Below are 16,986 nucleotides of genomic sequence, written 5' to 3'. Positions count from 1 at the left end.
GACTTCTGTTGGGTCTGACCGGGCGGTGGTGCCATCAGTCTGGAATGCTCGCTGTCTCCTGTCTCCATTCTCGTTTGTCCCTGAGCTAGGACTTTTCACATCTCCAGCTGACCTCGCCCATTTGCCCCTTCCTCCTCCCAGCTCCCCGTATTCTGAAGCTCTGCTTTTAGGAGCGCCTTCACTTAGGGCGGTGGGGGCTTCCTGGGGGATAACCCGCCGTGCACTGGCGTGGCTGCCCCTCGGGGTTGGGGTGAGCGCCTGCTCTGGGCTGCCCTCTGCCCGGCGTCGGTCCTACCTGCCCTCCCTGTTTTCTGCCTTTTGTTGTGTCCTCTCCTGCCGGCTGCTCGTCCTAGGATGACTCTTGATTTAAGGGGAGCTTCAGGGACAGCGCGGGAGCCCCAGTCCCCCCCTCCTTTTCCCTCGTTGCCAACGTCTCACATTTGCTTGCGCAGATCTGTTCTCGGCGGGTCGCTGTCCGCTCATCTGCAGCCGTGTTTGGATTCGCTGGTTTGCTTCCATGCTTGTCTGGCAGGTTTCGCGATGAGGCTGAGCTCCTGCGTTTGGGGGAGATGCCTGGGCTTTCGGATTGTGCCTTCTCATCACGTGAGGCCCCGGGGCCCGTGCCATCACAGCTCCTGCTGTAAACAGTCAGGACGAAGACGCTCTTCCCTTTGTGCTTGGAAATCTCAGCTCAGTGGCCCGGGGGCTCGCGCGCACGCCCTGCCTTCCGCAGGACGCACGCAGGCCAGCCCGGATCTTTGTGATCCGATAGCAGAGGTGCCCTTTGCTCCAGGCTGCAGCAGCGTGTTCACTGCCCCTGAGCCTCACCAGAGCCGCCCTTCACACCCTCCTTTCCAGCGCCCGCCTCGCCACCAGCCAGCCTCTACCCACCAGCTGCTGCCACCTGCCCAGCGCCCAGCTCAGGCAAGCCTCACCCACCCCACAGCCCGGGAACCTTAACCCACAAGCATTCATTTTCTCAAGGTTCTGGAGGCCAGAAGTCTGAGACTGGGGTGTCAGCAAGCTCGGTCTCTTCTGAGACCCCCTCCTTGGCTTGCCGACACCGCCTTCTGACCGTGTCCTCACGAGGCAGAGGGAGCGAGCGAGCAGACTGTGGTGGCTCCTTACGAGGACATGGCCCTCCCCCGACCTCATCTGACCCGCTCACCCTCAAAGACCCACCTCCAGATACCGTCACACAGGGTTAGGGCTTCCACATGTGGGTCTGGGGGAGACACAGACGTTCAGCCTGGAGTGGGACCCCCCTCCTGGACGAGCAGCTCCGGAGCTGGTGCCGCGGGAGCACAGGCCACAGATGACCAAGGGGCAGATGAGCCAGCGGCGGCAATGTGGCCGCAGATCCCCGAGCACAGCCAGCTGGGCCTGCAGTCCCGCCTGCTCCCTGTCCAGCTGGTCCCCCGGGAGTCTGGCCCCCACCCCGTTACCCAAGTTCTGGGAGGATAGTCGTTCTTCACTCAGAAGTTTTCCAGGGCATGTGGTCCACTCAGTATGAGTGTTTTAGGCAAAATAAAATGCCCCTTTCCGGCCAGCTCCTCCTGGCAGGCACCCCCCCCCCCCCCCGCTTCGACTGGCTTCATCTTCTCAAGAAGTGACTGGGACGCCATCCATTTCCTGTAATACCCTCCGTGGTTAAAAAACTTGGAGTCGGTCGGTTTCAAGAAGTTTAGGGCAGACTGATTGCATCAAGCCCCCGGAAGGCAGACCAGCGTGTGAGCTTTCGAGCAGACACGCACGTCCTCAGTGAGCGAGCAGTTCTCCGGGAAAGGAGGGGCGGAGGAGGAAGCGGCCGTCCGTAAAGCCCACAGGCGCGTGCTGCTCACGTGGTGTGTCCTCGGACAGCGGGGACAGGTTCCGGCTCCCGCCTGTTGACACGTCTTCGTCCGCACACGGCTGCTTACTTGAAGTTAGCCCTGAGGACGTCTGCTCCCCAGCCTTCAGAATCCATCACGTCTGTTTTCAGGGGGGCCTTGCCGGCGGGGCGCTCACCCAGCCTGTGCCTGAGATGCAGAGCCCTTCCCCCAGGCGGCTCCCCGGGGGTGCCCGCACCTGACCCTCCCGCACACTCGGGGCGCCTCTGGGTCTTCCCCCAGCAGCGCTGACCCAGCAGGTGAGGGCATCCACGCTGGCGCCTGACTGCCGGCTCTGGACCGCAGGTCCTGGGCGGGCCGCTCCCCTGCAGTCACTTACCTCTGTGAGCCTCAGTTTCCCCTCTGAAAAGGGGGGATTGGACGTGAGCTGCGTGGAGGGCCCTGGGCCCTCCTGGGTGCCAGAAACGCTTCTCTGCTGAGCGGCCGCGGGTCCCCGTGATGCCTGGCGGACCGCGCAGTGGCCGCAGCTCCGTGCCGGTCTGTGCTCCTCCGCGGGACCGGGACCCCAGCTGCAGCGCTAGAGGCAGCCCTAACGCCTGCACGGGCGTTGCTGCTGTGGGCGCGGCACCGGGCCGTGGGGGCAGCGCGCAGGGCTGCTGGCCCTGACCCACCAGCCCGCTTCTGGGGGCGGAAAGCAGTCAGCGCCGGCGGCGTTGCTGCAGCGTGGTCTTCACGGCTTTGCTGGCTCAGCGGAGGCTCTTCGTTTTGTAAATGTACAGCCGCGCACGTTTTCACACCCACACATGGAGACACACACGGACACAGAGGCCCCCGCGCCCCCACGGCAGCACCGCACTCAAGGCGGTGGACGTGGCATCACCCAAACACTTCCTCTTGCGCGACGAGGCCCCCGCCCCGCAGCTGCGCAGACCTGGGCCGCGCCTCCCGCCCACAGGTGAAGGGGCCGCGCGGCGCGGGACCCGGCGCCCCTCCCTCGGACAGGGGCACCGTCGCCCGGCGCACGCTTGCTGGCGGACACCTCGTCCCCCCAGGTTGGGGCTGTTGTCAGTGAGCCGCTCTGTCACACGTAAAGCCCCCGTGTGGACGTGTGCGGGGCGCGCCGCAGTGCGGGACGGCGGGGCGCGGCGAGTTTCTGTTCTAAGAGGCCTGCCGTCTGTCTCGGAGCGGCCGCCCCTCCCGCCCCCGCGCGGCGGCGAGCGGCCCAGGGGCCCGCTGGGGCCTGCGTGCTTGCTTCCTGGGGACGTTGGGCTCTCTTCGCATGCCTGTCGTTGTGTCCCTTTGGCAAAATATCTCTTGGGAGCTTCTGCCCGTTTCCACCGGAGCCTTGCTCGCTGCCTGGGGCTCTGGAGCGCCCCTCTGCGGCGCCGGCCTCCCGTCCTGAGACGCGCCGCTTCATTCTCTGCGCCATGTCTTTTAAAGAGAAGCTTTGGTCAGTTTTTTCTTTCAGATGTGAGGGTTGGGGTGTGGTGGCTGTGACATCCCTGCCTGTCCCAGGTTCGCAAAGGCTTTGCCCGTAGTTTTACGCAATTTAATCATGTTTTACTTTACATGTAGGTTTATTAACGGTTTGGGTTAGTTTCTTACGTTCTACAAAGACGGATGTCAGGACTGTTCCAGCACTCGCTGTTGGAACACCGTTCCTTCCACACCTGCCCCGAAGCTGCCCGCGTGCGTCGTGGGCGCCGCTCTGCCCGGCGGCCCGGCTCCGGCCGGCGCCGCCTTGACGGCTGCAGCTGTAGGTCCTGTCAGCCCCCAGCTTTGCCTTTTCTCCGTGTCGTGTTGACGGTTTTAGGTTCGACATATTTCCATGTGAATCTTGGCATCGGCTCGTCAGCACGTGAGGAGAAGCTCCTGGGCTCTGACGGGACTGCTCCGATTCCGTGGCCTCCGGCATGGGGAGGGCGGCCCCCACGCGCTGCCCTCCGTGGCCCTCGGGGAGCGGGCTGGGGCCACCGCAGGGGGGCCTCCCGCCGCTTCTCCACGTGCCTCTGCGTGTCTCGTGTCGGAGATACCGCTGTAAATGACGTTCCCTGGGTATCTTTGTCACCGACTTCTTGTGTGATTTCGCTGTGGTCACAGGATGCATTTTGAAAGATGAGACTGTGCTCAGTACTCCCAGGCCCCTTCGGCCGGCGCCCGCCTGCCCCGGTGGGCGCCCCGCGCGCCCGGGGAGGCCGGCCTGTGCTGGCGCAGCCGGGGGTCTGCGCGGCCGGAGGGGCAGTGGTCGGGTGGGCTGATGGGCTCGGTCTGCTCTGCCCTCCGTGCTTTCTCTTGGCTGCTCTGTCGGTTATTGGGAGAGTGTCTCGAAGTCCAGCGCTGACTGTGGACTGGATCTCTCCTGCATTTCCGTCGGCCTTTGCTTCTCCTGTGACACCTTCATTAGTGCAGAAATGTTTCGTGTTGTTCTGACCTCCTGGTCAGGTGGCCACCACCCTGTGTCTTCACGTTGCAAGTGCGCTTTTCGTTGGCGGCCTGTGTAACTGGGTGCTGCTTTTCCATCCATTGTGAGGGTCTCTCTGCCATCTAACGGGGGTGTTCAGAGCACTTACATTTGCTGTGGTCGCTGTGTGGTTAGGTTTGATCTTGTCACCCTGTTTTCTGCTTATTCCATCTCTTCTTCATTCCCATTTTCCTATTTTTCTGGCTTTTTTTTAATTAGTTGGGTGTTTTTTATGACTCCATTTTATTTCCTTTTCTGGATCTTCAGTTGTAACTTTTTTTTTAATTTTAGGGGCTGGTTGAAGGTTTACCGCGTACTTCCTTCACTTACCACAGTCTGCCTTCACGCGATGCCACACCTTTTCACATGCAGCACGGCGCCACGCAGCTGGGTGCATCTGTCTGTGCAGCCTTTGTGTGGCTGCTGTCACACATTTTATTTGTGCTCATGTCTCAAACCCCCAGGATACTTTTGTTAGTTTTGTTGAAGCAGTCAGTCTCTTTAAAACGTGGTCATGTAAGTGTCGTAGAGGACTTAAAGGTGTGCCGGCCACGCACCTGCCTGCATCCTGTGGCTCCGTGCTCCTCGCTCCGTGTGGGCCCGCACCGCCCTCTGCACCTCCTTCTCTCTCCCAGGAGGACGCCCCTGGCCTTCCCTCTGGACCAGGCCTGCTGGTGACGAGCTCCTTCTGTTCTTGGGTGTCTGAGAACAGCGTTCTTTTGCTTTTTTTTTTGGAAGGTATTTTCACTGGGAATAGAATTCCAGGCTGGCATTTTAAATTTTCTCCCAGCATCTTTTTTTTTTAATCTGGTGGGGAGGAGGTAATTAGGTTTATCTATTTTTTCAGAGGAGGTGCTGGGGATCGAACCCGGGGCCTCGTGCACGCTAAGCACGCGCTCTACCACTTGAGCTGTGCCCTCCCCGCACCTCCCAGTATTTTAAAGAGTTTTCTCCTCTTTCTCACCCGCAACGTCTCTGCTGAGAAATCAGCCTTGTTCCTCCGTGTGCAGCGTTTCCTTTCTGCAGCTGCTTGTGGGGTTCCTTTATCACTGCTTTTGAGCAGTTGGATTGTTCTGTGCTCTGGGGCTGTTTTCTTCCTGTTTGCTGTGCTGGGGTTTGTGTGGCTTCTGGGATCTGTGGCTTTGCACTTCCCATCACGTCGGAAACCTCCTTGCTGTCCCTCGCTTCCTGCGGCGACTGCAGCTTCGTGAGGTTCCCCGCCGCTTCGTGACTCTCTCTTCAGGTTTAAAGATCCAGCGTCCTCCACTTCTGTGGTTCTGCCTCAAGCGCACTGAACCTTTGTCCTGCAGGGTCTGACCTGTCGTTGGTCTCGTCCAGCGCCTCCCCCTCAGACGCTGTAGCGCCCACCTCCAGGGGCTCGCTGTGGCCTTGCTGTGTCCCCGTATCCGTGCTGAGCGGCTGAGCCCAGCAGCGTCCCTCTCCTCCAGGGGGTTTCACGGCTGTGCTAGTGTCTGTGGACGCTCTCGTGATGCCTGTGCCGTCCTGGTGGGTCTCACCTGCCTGCTCACCTTCCTCACCGTGGGTCACACTCTCCTGCTTCTTTTAATGCCTGGGACCCTGTTTGGACGGCAGACATTGTGAGTCTTAGCTTGCTGGGTGCTGGGCGTTCTTGTGTTCGTGCAGGTCGTGTTGAACTTTTTTCAGAGGTGCACTCAGGTTCCCTGGGAGGAGTCCGGTCCTCGCAGATCTTGGTTTTGTGGTTTGCTGGGCCGTCCTGAGCAGCTCTCCTCCCACCCCCGAGCCAAGCCCTCCCTGGTGTGTCCATGGCGCTCGACTTTCCCACTCTGGCTGGTGGGAAGGGCTCTTTTCCTCACCTGTGTCAGTGCTGGCTCTGCTTCCTGGACACTTGATTTTAAATCATATGAATGTGGTGCTTATTGAAAAACTTAAATTAAAAAGAAAAAACACAAACAGGCACCTTCTCACGGTGAGCGGCAGCCTTCCTGCGTCCCGCGACCGGCCCATCCTGCTGCCCCGCCCCAGCCTCTGGCCGCCGGCGGGCCCGAGCCATGCTGGAGATCTTCCCGTGGAGACTCGTCAGGTGGTCGTCTGAGTTCCTGCATCCTCCGCAGCATCGTCCCGCTGTTACTTCTGCCCCCCGCCCCGCCCCCTGTATTTCACAGATGCATATTTGGGAGCAAACTTTATAACCCCGTCTAGTAGCCTCGCCCCTTTTCCCCCCCAGGGGTCACGGCAGGGGTCCCTTCACATCCACTCTCCCTGCAGGTTGAAGATTGAGGAGCTGGAAGGGGAGCGGCGGCATCTGGAGGAGGACAAGAAGATGCTGGAGGCGCAGCTGGAGCGGCTGACCCTGCAGGTGAGCCGTCCTGGGACTCACTGCCCTGCCACTTCCTCCCGGACTCCACGTCTGAGGTCCCGGCTCCTCGGACTAAACTCGTGCAGGGTCCTGGCCCACACACCCTGCTGTCTGGGAGTGTGTATCCCGGAGCCCGGCGAGGACAGCCTGCCCACTGGCTGCGCAGTCACCAGCCCCGTGGGTTTTCGTGCCATCCTCCCGACCGCTGGCCGCAGAGCTCGCCATCCGCGGTGTGGAAGGCAGGGCCCCTCAGAGCTTCTCCGTGTGGTTGGGGTTTGCGTCCCAGCCCCCCTGCCCCTGTCAGCCTGCAGTGGTGAAGCAGGGCTGCTGTTCATGCTATTTTAGTTTTACTTTGTTTTTCATCTTTATCCCCATCTCGATTGTTCCATGGCAAGAAGCCTGCAGGTTTGTGATTACCCAGATTTTGGACAGGCCATTGATTTTTGTCTTGACACCTATTAGAGGCAAATCAAATCTCTTTTTTATTCCCGAGTCCTGGAGATGGGAGAAGTGACAGCCTTGATAAAGCAAGGCGCCATGAGCCGCAGCCGGACTGTGTTCAGCTCCAGGACCTGTCATCTTGGGCCGTTTTAATTGGGCCGCAGTCCTGAAGGGAGAGCTGTTGCTGGCAGGTGCATTCCCGGCCGCCCGTCAGCGGCGCCCTGTCAGGCAGAGCTGGGGGGATGTCTTCCTGGTACTTAGTCAAGCTCGGCCTGAGGTCATGGCTGGTGCCTTCCCCGGCCTCCCGGACTGGGGCTCAGCAAGTCCTGCCAAAATCGATACTTCCTTTCTTCCTGCTCCAGGGCTTGAGGCCTGTCACGAGGAGCCTGCAGTGGCCCTCGGTGAGGGTGTCAGGGGTCACGTGGCTGGGCGGAGGGTTCCTGTGGAGGAGAGAAGGGCCGGTGGTGCCCAGTGGAGCATGGGCTCAGCGACGCAGACCACATACAGCCTCCTGGGCTCCACGTGGGCCTCGCGTGGGGCGGGGGGGGCCTGGCTGTGCGTCCTGGAGCTGCTTGTGGCATCCTGTCCGACCCCGACACCGGGGAGGGAGCATTGCCCCACCACCGTGCACTTGCCGAGCTTGGGAGGAGCAGCTGCAGGCCTTGCTGAGGGAGCAGGGAGATGGCGGGCGGCACCCCGACCCCCGCAGGGTCATTCTGGTCCCGGCAGAGTGGACGGGGAGGCACCTTGTGTGGCTCAGGGAGCCGATCCAGGCAGCGTTGGAATGGGTCTGGGGGTGACGTGGACCCATGCAAACAGCAGGCACTGTCAGGGACACGGGCCTGCACATCCGCACACCGTGGGGCCTCGGGGACGCTGTCTGAGCTGTGGGACTTTCCCATCCGAGCCCCAGTGCATCCAGTGTGGAAAACCAGGGACGGTGACCCACATGGGGGTCACTGGGGACATCTGACCGCACCACTGCGAGGGCAAAGACCTCATCCCCTTCTCTGCCCCCGGGGCTGGCACAGCAGGACAGTGCACCACACGCCTGCAGGCCTGGCTGCGCGGCCTGCGGCCCGGGTGGAGCGGAGGAGGCCACGCTGAGGCCCGTGGGCGCAGCCCCCCACCCCGCCGCGTGCTTATCAGCCGCTGCCGCCTGCTCTGCACGCGCATCTCTCCTCTCCCTCCGGAGGAGTCTCCACATCGGCCGCTTCAAGGAAGATTGATTAAAATCAGCTGCAGTTTGACTTAATTGGGAACATATGCTTGGAGAGGGCGCTCAACTAGTTAGAAGTCTTTGTAATTAGCTCACAGCTGGTTGGTGAGAAAACGGCTCCAGTTACTGCCCAGAGCTGGGCGTGCTCCTCCGAGCTGCAGGACAGGGCCTGGGAGGGAGGCTTCCGGGCCACCTCCTTCTGTGTCCTTGGCCTGTCCAGGTCTCTCTGGGGTCCTCAGCTATCCTCGCTCATCTGGGGTGACCTGCATGCGTGTGCGTGTTCCTAATGTCGCCAGCTCTCAGGGAGGCAAAGCCCCTGCTTAGAGATGGGGAAGCGGAGGCCCAGTTAGCCAGACATGATCAGTCATTCTGTAGAGACAGGATGGACTTCGAACACGTTCCCGAAGACGGAAACTGCGCAAACCAGCTGGAACTCTGAGTCTGAGCGGGAGCCGTTCTGTCGTTCCTGGTATGGCTGCAGGAGTCGGGGGCTCTGGAAACCAGACTCTTGGGGAACTGGTGGGAAGAGTGGGTGCCCAGGCCTGCCCGCCCCCCTTTCCACACCCTCCCAGCCTTTCCCAGCAGCCCTGGCATCACTGGGCCACTGGCCTGGTTGGGGGTACTTCCTGGGTGCCCCCACCTTCCTCCTGCCCCGTCCCACCCCGCCCCAGGCACTCCTCCGCTGGCCTGGGATTCCCACGACTGGGAACGCGGGCGCTGCTGCCGTTTGTCCTGACAGACTTCCAGGGACCCTTTGCTGGCCGGGGGTGGGGGGGGGCACACTGGGCCTGGGTGTTGGCCCTGTTCCTCACCAGCAGAGGCCCTGGTCTCAGTCTGCTCCCCTGCAGGCCATCTCAGAGAACACGGTGACGTGCCGGCCCCGAGAGCACAGCCACTGCTGCGACTGTCATCTGTGACCCCCCCCCCGACACACCTTGGTCACGACACAGTTGTCCATGCTTGGTTTCTTGTGGGCCACCATCGGGGCTGCCACGGCACCAAGCTGCATGGAGGGCTGGACGCACAGCAGCTTTGGACGTGGCGGACGCTTGCCTGCCAGGCAGCCCTGACCGGGGCTGGACACCCCTCCACAGAGAGGAGCGAGCTCTCATGTTGGGGGCGCAGACTGGTTACACGCTGGTGCTGTCACCGTCCCTGGGCCCACCCTGGGTCCCGAGTGGTGACGGTGGAGGCAGCATGGAGACCCAGCCCTACTAGGTCTCCCCAGCACTTTATGGACATTGTCAGACACACAGCAGAGCTGGTTGTGTTACAGTGAACACCCAAGGACCCGCCATCCGGCCACAGACACTCTGCTGGGGCTGCTTTATGACGCACCTCTCCACCCTCTTCCATCCATCAGGGCTTTCTGTCTGCTTGAGACGTTTTACAGCAAATTGCAGACGTCTGTACCCGTTCCTCTGACGCTTCAGCATGCACATAATTAGGCAGAATTCTTCTCTGGGGTTGGAGCTCGCAGCCCTCTGTCCCTCGGAGGCGGGGTGGAGCCCACCCCTCTGAGCCCCCGCCCTGCCTGCTTCCTCTGCATGCGGGTGGGGCTGCCCCACAGCCAGCCTGCAGCTCTGCTCAGGAGAGGGACCAGACTGCAGCCCAATGACGTTTAAAATAAGTGTATCTTTTTTGGAAACGGAGTGGGTAGAAAATTGCCGGGTTCCCTGTGAGTGGAAAGCTCACGGTGCCTGCGGAGACGGCCCCGCTCCCGTCCCCGCGTCCCCAGGCAGGAGCGCCGTCTAATGATAGACTCTCCCAGCCTCCGCCGCCTTCCCTTTCCCGCAGCACTGCTTCCCTCCCACCCCGGCGCTCTCACGCCCCTGGCCCATCCACTCTCCACCCAGCAGACCCCCATGAGCCCCCGCCGATCCCTCACCGCATGTTCCTCCTGCCTGGCCTGCCACCCCAGGGGCACAGTGGTCAGTCCTTGGACCCGAAGTTCCCCCCACAACCTCACCTGCTCCCTTCTGTTCCCACCTGCTCCCACCTGCTCTTACCTGAGTCCAAAGCAGGCCCAGCCTCTGCCTGTCAGGACCCCTCTTACCCTATGGATCGACTTGCTGCTGACCAGGGCTTGAACATGTCCCCCCCCAGACTGGACACGTTATTTCTTGATGGCCACTGGCCTACACTTCTGGAAAGTTCTCTGGGCACTGCTCCCTGGAGGGGACAGCTGGGGTGCCCGGGCGTGGGGTGAGTCCTAGAGGTTGTTCTGGGTATTCGCTCAGGTGGAGAGGCCTTGCTCTCCAGGCTGATGTAGCTCTGAGCACCTGCTTCCTTGGTGTTGTCTGTGCGGCCAGAGCACAGGGGCCCCCCGCCCCCCACCCTCTGGGCACAGAGCACCGGAGCACTGCTGGGCCTGACCCTGACCCTCCTGGGCGTCCCCACTTAATGTCGTGGGCACTGAGGAAGGAGCGCCACTCACACTGTGCAGATGAAGCCCATGCCACAGAAGCCGGTGGTCTCCACAGGGCGAGAGGTGACAGCCGTCTTGTGCCCCAGCTCCGAAGCCCGTGCCCTCCCCAGGCTGCACCTCTATCCCTCCTATCGAGGGTCAGGTGCTCTCTGCCCAGCAGGTCCTGTTCTGCCCTGAAAGCTTGGGGTGTCTGTGTGAGCACCACAGGGCCGGCCCCCCACCCCCGCCATCATGGCAGAATCAGCTGTGCTGGCAGTCCCCTCCACAGCCCCAGCTGGCTTCCCACACTGGCCCTGCCACCTGCTCTGTCTAGAGAGCCCCCCCGCCTGCTTGTGGGCGCTGCCCGTCTCCAGGGCCCAGCTCAGGTGCCGCCCCTCCTCTGAGCCTCAGTGCCCGCGTCCCGGGACCTGTGCATGGTCCTGTGCACGTGCTCCCCCTGGGTGGTGCCCTGGCCTGGCTCCCGGGGCGCCCATGCTCTGGCACGTGTGGGCAATGCAGGCTGCAGGGCAGGGTGCCAGGAGGCGGGCTCTGGAGGACACACATCTGGGTGTGAATTCCTCCCGTTGCCTCACACGTGCTCAGCCCTGGGCACGTCACCTTTCATGTCCCAGCTCCCTTATTTGGGAAACGAGGAGGAAGGGAGCTGAGGTCATGAGGTTGGTCCGGTCATGTGTAAGGCATTTGTGTATTTCCTCTCCTCCAGGGGCTTCTGCGAGCTGGTGGATTTTCCTAATACAGATTCTCACCGCCCACCCCCTGTGAACTCAGAGACGGTGTTTGCAGACAGTTTCTGCACCTTGTGCGTCAAGGAGGTGTTTCCCATGAGTACGTCGGTGCCCTGTTCATTGTCACGCAGTGTGTGGTGCATCATGGGTGTGTGTGCCATGGACGTATTTAACCCGTCGCCTGTTAGTGGTTAGAGGTTAGTGCCTCTTCTGTGACCACGAGTGAGGCAGTGTCGAGTGACCGTCTGCACGCGGCTCTTCTGGTGTGTGCACGCCTGTGTGTAGGACAGACTTCCAGGCGAGGGTGGGATTAACAGGCACCTGCATTTCCAGACCCAGTGGCGTGTTGGGGCACAGCACGAATGGGGTGGGACGGTTTTGTACCAGCACCTGTGAGAGTGCTTCTTCCCATGGCTTCAGACTTGGAGGTTTTCTGGTCCAGCAAGTGAAGAGGAAGAGCTCAGTGTAGTTTTAATTTCAGTCCTTTATTGTACATGAGTGAGGGTTTTAAATACATTTGTGTCTGTCACTATCCTTGGTCCACTTTTCGAATAGACTGTTAGTCCTTTTCTTGTTGATTTCTTAGAGGTCTTTGTATATTGTGGAGCAGAGCTCGTCTTGTTTCAAATTGTGAATATGTTTTCCCAATTTATCATTTGTCTTTTGCCTTTGCTTGTGCTGTTTTTTTACCAAGCAGAAGTTTTTAACTTTTAAATGTATTTTATACAGATGAACTTACAGCCTTTTCCTTTGTAGCTTCTGGGTTTTGGGTCACATCTTTACTTTTTATATGTCAAGATATAAAAAAATTCTCATGGTTTCTTCTGGTTTTGTGGTGGCTTCATTTTCTACTTTAAATCTGATTGATTTGAAATTTGGTTTTGCTTTTTGTAAGGCATGAAGCGTGATACCAACCTGTTTTTTAAGAGGGCCTCCTGGCACCCCAGCCATGACCGAGAGCCTATCTCTCGTCATTGGTTTGAGGTCCTACCTTCTCGTGCGCTGGTCGCGCTGTGTCAGGTCCTTTGTGTCCGAGGTGCCCTGTCCTCTTCCCCCTGTAACTCTTCTTTTCCGGGTTTTCCAACAGCTCTTGCTCATTTTCATATGAACTTTGGAATCAGCGTGTCTAGCTCCCCTCTCCCAATGAGTGTAGAATTTGCTGGATTTCTTGAAGTGAGAAGTTGGAGGTTTGGAGGTCAGCTGTCTCTGGGACGTAGCCCTCTGCACACGAGAACGTTACTGCGTCTTTCTGCGGGTCAGGGTCCTTCTGTGTCTCCCACGGGGGCGTCTTACAGTGGCGTCTCTGCTGCACACATTTCCTGCTGAGTTTGCTTGTCAGTGTGGGGTCGTCTGGTTTGTCCTGTTGTCGGTGGGTCCTAGTCCCACCGCCTTGCACTGCATGCAGCCTGGAGTCCCAGCGCCACGGATGGGGGGTGGGCGTGGCCCTAACCTCCTGACAGTGATGTGTGTGCCCTCTGTCCCGGCTACGCTGGGGCTGGGGTCCCAGGGTCTTGCTGCACCGCCTGCCTTCCTGAGTGTTACGTGTAGCACAAGACGCTTAGTGAAGGAAAAATTCCCCCGGCGGGGTGGCTCCCGGCTGCTCCTGCTCATTCAAGCCGAAGACAGGAAAAGCCAGCACTGATGTGCGTTTGTGTGGAGAAGTTTCTACAGGCGCTGACTTCTGTGGATTTTTTTATGGGAAGAGTGATGTGTCCTGAGTATTAAGCCCCTTCTGGTTCCCTGGGACCTCGGGACCCCGACCGCCCACCTCCTTGCTGGGTGCACCCGGACCCCAGACTGCGGCCCCGGGCTCTTGTTCCCGGTGGCCCTCGGCGGTCTGGCCCAGCCCTGCTCAGCTCCTGCGGGCGTGGTGGTGACCCCTCCACGTGGTCCTTGCAAAGTGTTTGCATGAAAAAGACGGGAACCCAGCGCATTAAACACCTAGAAACTAGGCCTGGCAGGAGTGCTGTGTGGCGGTCGTCTTGAGCCGAGCTGAACTTTCCTGTCCGCTGATCTCGGGGGAGGATGGTGGAGGGTGGTGCAGCTGGTTCCACATGAGGGTCCCCTCACTACCGCGTGCCTCCTGTGCCTCTGAGCCTCACCTCCCTGGGAAAGAGGGCAAGGAGGTCTCTGCAGACGCAGGCTGGCACCCCCTCACCCCCAGAGCTCCGCTCAGCCACGTGCAGCTTGGGTGCCCAGGAGGGCGGTCCACGTGGGGCAGCCCCAGCCCAAGGGCAGGTCTCCCCGGCCACCCCGACGTGTTTGTGCCCGAACCCAGGCCCAGAGCCCCACGGGGAGCCCCAGGAGCAGCCCGTCTTCCTGACCCAGGCCTGGCACTCCTTTTGTGATGCCCCCTGTTCTCGCAGGCTCTGTTCAGAGCAGGGAGCTTCTGGCCCAGAGGCCTGCGCTTGGTGGCCCTGACCTCGGGGCCCGCCGGCAGGGGTCCTGCTGGGCCGTGCCCACTCCTGTTCTCTGCAGGTTGGACCGCGGGCTCTCTCAGCTTGGCAGCCCTTCCTCGTCCAGCTGGGTTCCCCGGGTGCTCTGTGTGTTGGGCAGAGTGTGTCAGCCTGGCTTGTCCTGGGTCAGCAGGCAGCCCTGGGGCCTGCAGGGTGCCTGGGCTCCACGCCTCCCGTCATGGCTCGGCCTGCACTGTAGGCACTGCTGTAACTCAGGGGACAGCGGGGGGTGGACACTCACGAGCTTGCGTTCTGTGGGGACTGGACTCAGTGCAGACACATAACCAGCTCGATGGTGACGGGAAGAGAAGGAAGCAGCCACTGTGCCGGAGGTCCGTGGGAGCAGCTACGTGAGGGCCTGGCAGGACCATGCACTCCTGTCCACTCCCGCAGGTTCCCAGTAGTTGGGATTGTCCCGGGAACATGGGTTCCTTGAGTCTGAGTATCATCTGAACGTTTTCCAGGACCACATCTGTTTAATAAGATTCCACTTTTCCACAAAGAATTCCTGGCAGCGTTACCCTGATGCCTGCAAGAAGCGGATCCCAGACATTCCGACCATCGGGGCTAATGTTGTTAGTAAAGCTGAGCTTCCTGGCAGCCCTGACAAGAAAGGAAAGCTGACCAATGACATAACCGTTCTTGTAAAAAGGGGGTCTTGGAGGGGATTCATGGACAGAACACTAAATTCTAAAAGAACTGAAGGTGTCCCCCCACAGGTACTGTCACTGAGCTCCTGTGTTGAACCCCCTGACCCAAAAGTTCTGCTTCTGGGTGTGCAGCGCCCAAGAGCTGAGAGCCGGGTCTCACCTGTGTCACAGCAGCACTGCTCACAGCAGCCCAGGGTGCGGTGACAGATGGGGGAGCAGTCAGGTGTGGTCTGTCCGCACAGTGAAGTATCACTCAGCCTTCAAACAAGGAAACTGACGCCTGCTACGTCGTGGAGGGGCCCTGAGGACGTGGTGCTCAGTGAAGTGAACCAGGGACGGAAGGACAGGCACTGGGTGATCCCACTTCCACGGGGTCCCTGGGGGAGTCAGAGTTACAGAGACAGGAGGTGGAGGCTGGGGCTAGAGGCTGGGGGACGGGGACAGGGTCTCAGCTTGGGAAGATGGAAAGTTCTGGAGACCGATTGGGTGACGGCTGCACATTCACAGTGTAAATGTGCTTAGTGTCAAATGATACTTAATGTGACTGAGGTGGCAAAGTTTACTTTATATGTATTTTACCACAATTCAAAAAAAATCTTAAGGCTTTTGTTTGGCTACTTCTGTTACCACCCAGAGACCTGGCGGGAGCCCAGCGCCTGTGTCGGTGGTGAGAGTGGTCGGCGGGCCCCAGGTGGCTGGGCGAAGGCCCCACCCCTGACAGCCCTCCTCCGGCATGGCCGGCACCGCCCCAGGACGCAGCCTGCAGGTCACCTGTCTGTCCGGGGCCCGCGCGGTGCCCCCCTCGCCCTGCTGTGTTGTCTGGCACCAGGTTGGAGCTGGCAGAGGCAGTCGCCTGGAGGGCGGCGTGAGGAGGGCCCTGCCACAGGTGCGGGCCTGGCAGGCGCTGCTCCCCAAGACTTCATCCTTCCTGGAGCTGCCTGGAGGGCCCCCCACTCACGCTGCTGGTTCAGTGACCACGAAGCTCAGGAGTGCCCCTCCTCAAGACCAGCCCCGCGGCAGCTGCAGGGCCTGGTCCCTCCAGGCCTGGGCCCACCGTGAGCACACACGGCCTTCCAGGCCCCTCCTAGACCCCGCCGGCCCGTAGGGAGGGGCGGGCCACACACGCGTGCGTGTTAGTGAGGTGCCTCGGCCCAGGGGAGTGCCGGGTGCCCAGCTCTGAAAGAAGCCTCTGCAGCGCGGACGAGGGGATACGGAGGGGAGGGGTCGGGGGGCTCAGCCCGTGTGGTCACCGGCCCACTTGGTGGCCCGGGGCAGGAGGCTTGCGGGCAGGGCGTCTGTTTCCCTCTGTGGGGGACCCTGGCCCGTCCTCCTCCCCAGCCCTCCTGCCTCCGGCCCTGGGCCTCTCCTCTCTTCGCCTCCCGCGTGACCGGCCCAGGGCAGCCTCGTGGGCCTCAGTTCCTCAGCCTCTGAGTGAGGAGGTGGGCCAGCTGCTCAGGGTGCCAGAGGTCTATGGGGTCCGGCCTGTCTGTGCTGCCCTGTGAGCTCTCCACCTGCAGCCAGCACACTGTCCCCGGACCGGGCCGCCCTGTGCCTGAGGCTGCAGAGCCCAGAGCAACCCTGGAGCCCCCCAAGTGCCCAGAGAAAGAGAAAGTCAACCCGTGAGGGGCGTAGGCTGGAGGCCAGAGCCTGAGGGACCTGCCCAAGGTCGAGATCACGGAGCTCTTGGGCGGCAGGGGCTCCTGCCCTGGGCCCGCGTGGAGGCGGGCCTGCAGCTCCTGGTGCGTGGGGCTGGGGGGGACTGCGCTCCATGTCTGGGAGGCCCGCAGCCACCCCAGGCTCCCCGCTCTTCTCCCCGAGCTGTGCTCCCTTCAGCCAGGAGAGAGATTGATTTAGCTTTGAGGCCGGGTGATTTATAAATATGCATGAGGACCGGTGGTTATTTAACGGTGCTTTTTAATTCTCCTCGCGTCTCCGCTTCCTTCCAGCGGGGTCTCTTAGTATGCACGGCAGGCCCTCTCCCCTCCCCAGGCGGCAGCCTTTCCCCAGCCGGGGGCGGCCGCGGCCGTCCACGGGCCCCCAGGGCTACCAGGGCCTGACCTCAGCACAGGTGTCCAGCGCACTAGGCTTCACAGTCCCTGACGGGTTGAGTTCACGCCCTGGCTCTTGCGCAGAGCGGGGCTGAGGCCCCGGGCTGCCAGCAGGCTGAGGCAGCTGCCGCGGGGCTCAGGACGTGGCGCTGGCCCTGGATGCAGGGGGACGTGGCCGTTCGCCTGAGCCTGCGTGCAATCTGAGCGAAGGAAGGAAATGCATCCATGGAGCAGAGGGAGGCAGGCAGGATGGGCCCCGGGAGCGGCTGTCCCCTCGGGCCCCTGGCCTGGGCGTGCTGGTCACTGGATGAGCCCCCAGCCTCCTCTGGACTTGAGACTCCCTCCTGTCTCCACAGAGACCCGTGGTGACACCCCCCCGAGGACCCTGGCC

At 61.1% G+C, this 16,986-nt stretch overlaps 1 protein-coding gene across 7 annotated transcripts in view; it reads left to right on the top strand.

Annotated features, from left to right (window-relative positions):
* The window catches only part of MAD1L1 (mitotic arrest deficient 1 like 1), a 271,894-nt gene that overhangs the window by 184,024 nt on the left and 70,884 nt on the right, over window positions 1-16,986 (top strand). For all 7 annotated transcript variants that reach the window (XM_032459892.1, XM_032459889.1, XM_032459890.1 and 4 more), the window contains one exon: window positions 6,538-6,628. In XM_032459892.1, coding sequence (XP_032315783.1) covers window positions 6,538-6,628 — 91 coding nt within the window. The remainder of the gene's footprint in view (window positions 1-6,537; window positions 6,629-16,986) is intronic.

This window comes from Camelus ferus, chromosome 18 (genome assembly GCF_009834535.1).
Source record: "Camelus ferus isolate YT-003-E chromosome 18, BCGSAC_Cfer_1.0, whole genome shotgun sequence".
In the NCBI taxonomy this organism is placed as follows: domain Eukaryota; kingdom Metazoa; phylum Chordata; class Mammalia; order Artiodactyla; family Camelidae; genus Camelus; species Camelus ferus.
Note: the sequence above shows the minus strand (reverse complement) of the source record. Positions and strands in the feature narration are given on the sequence as shown.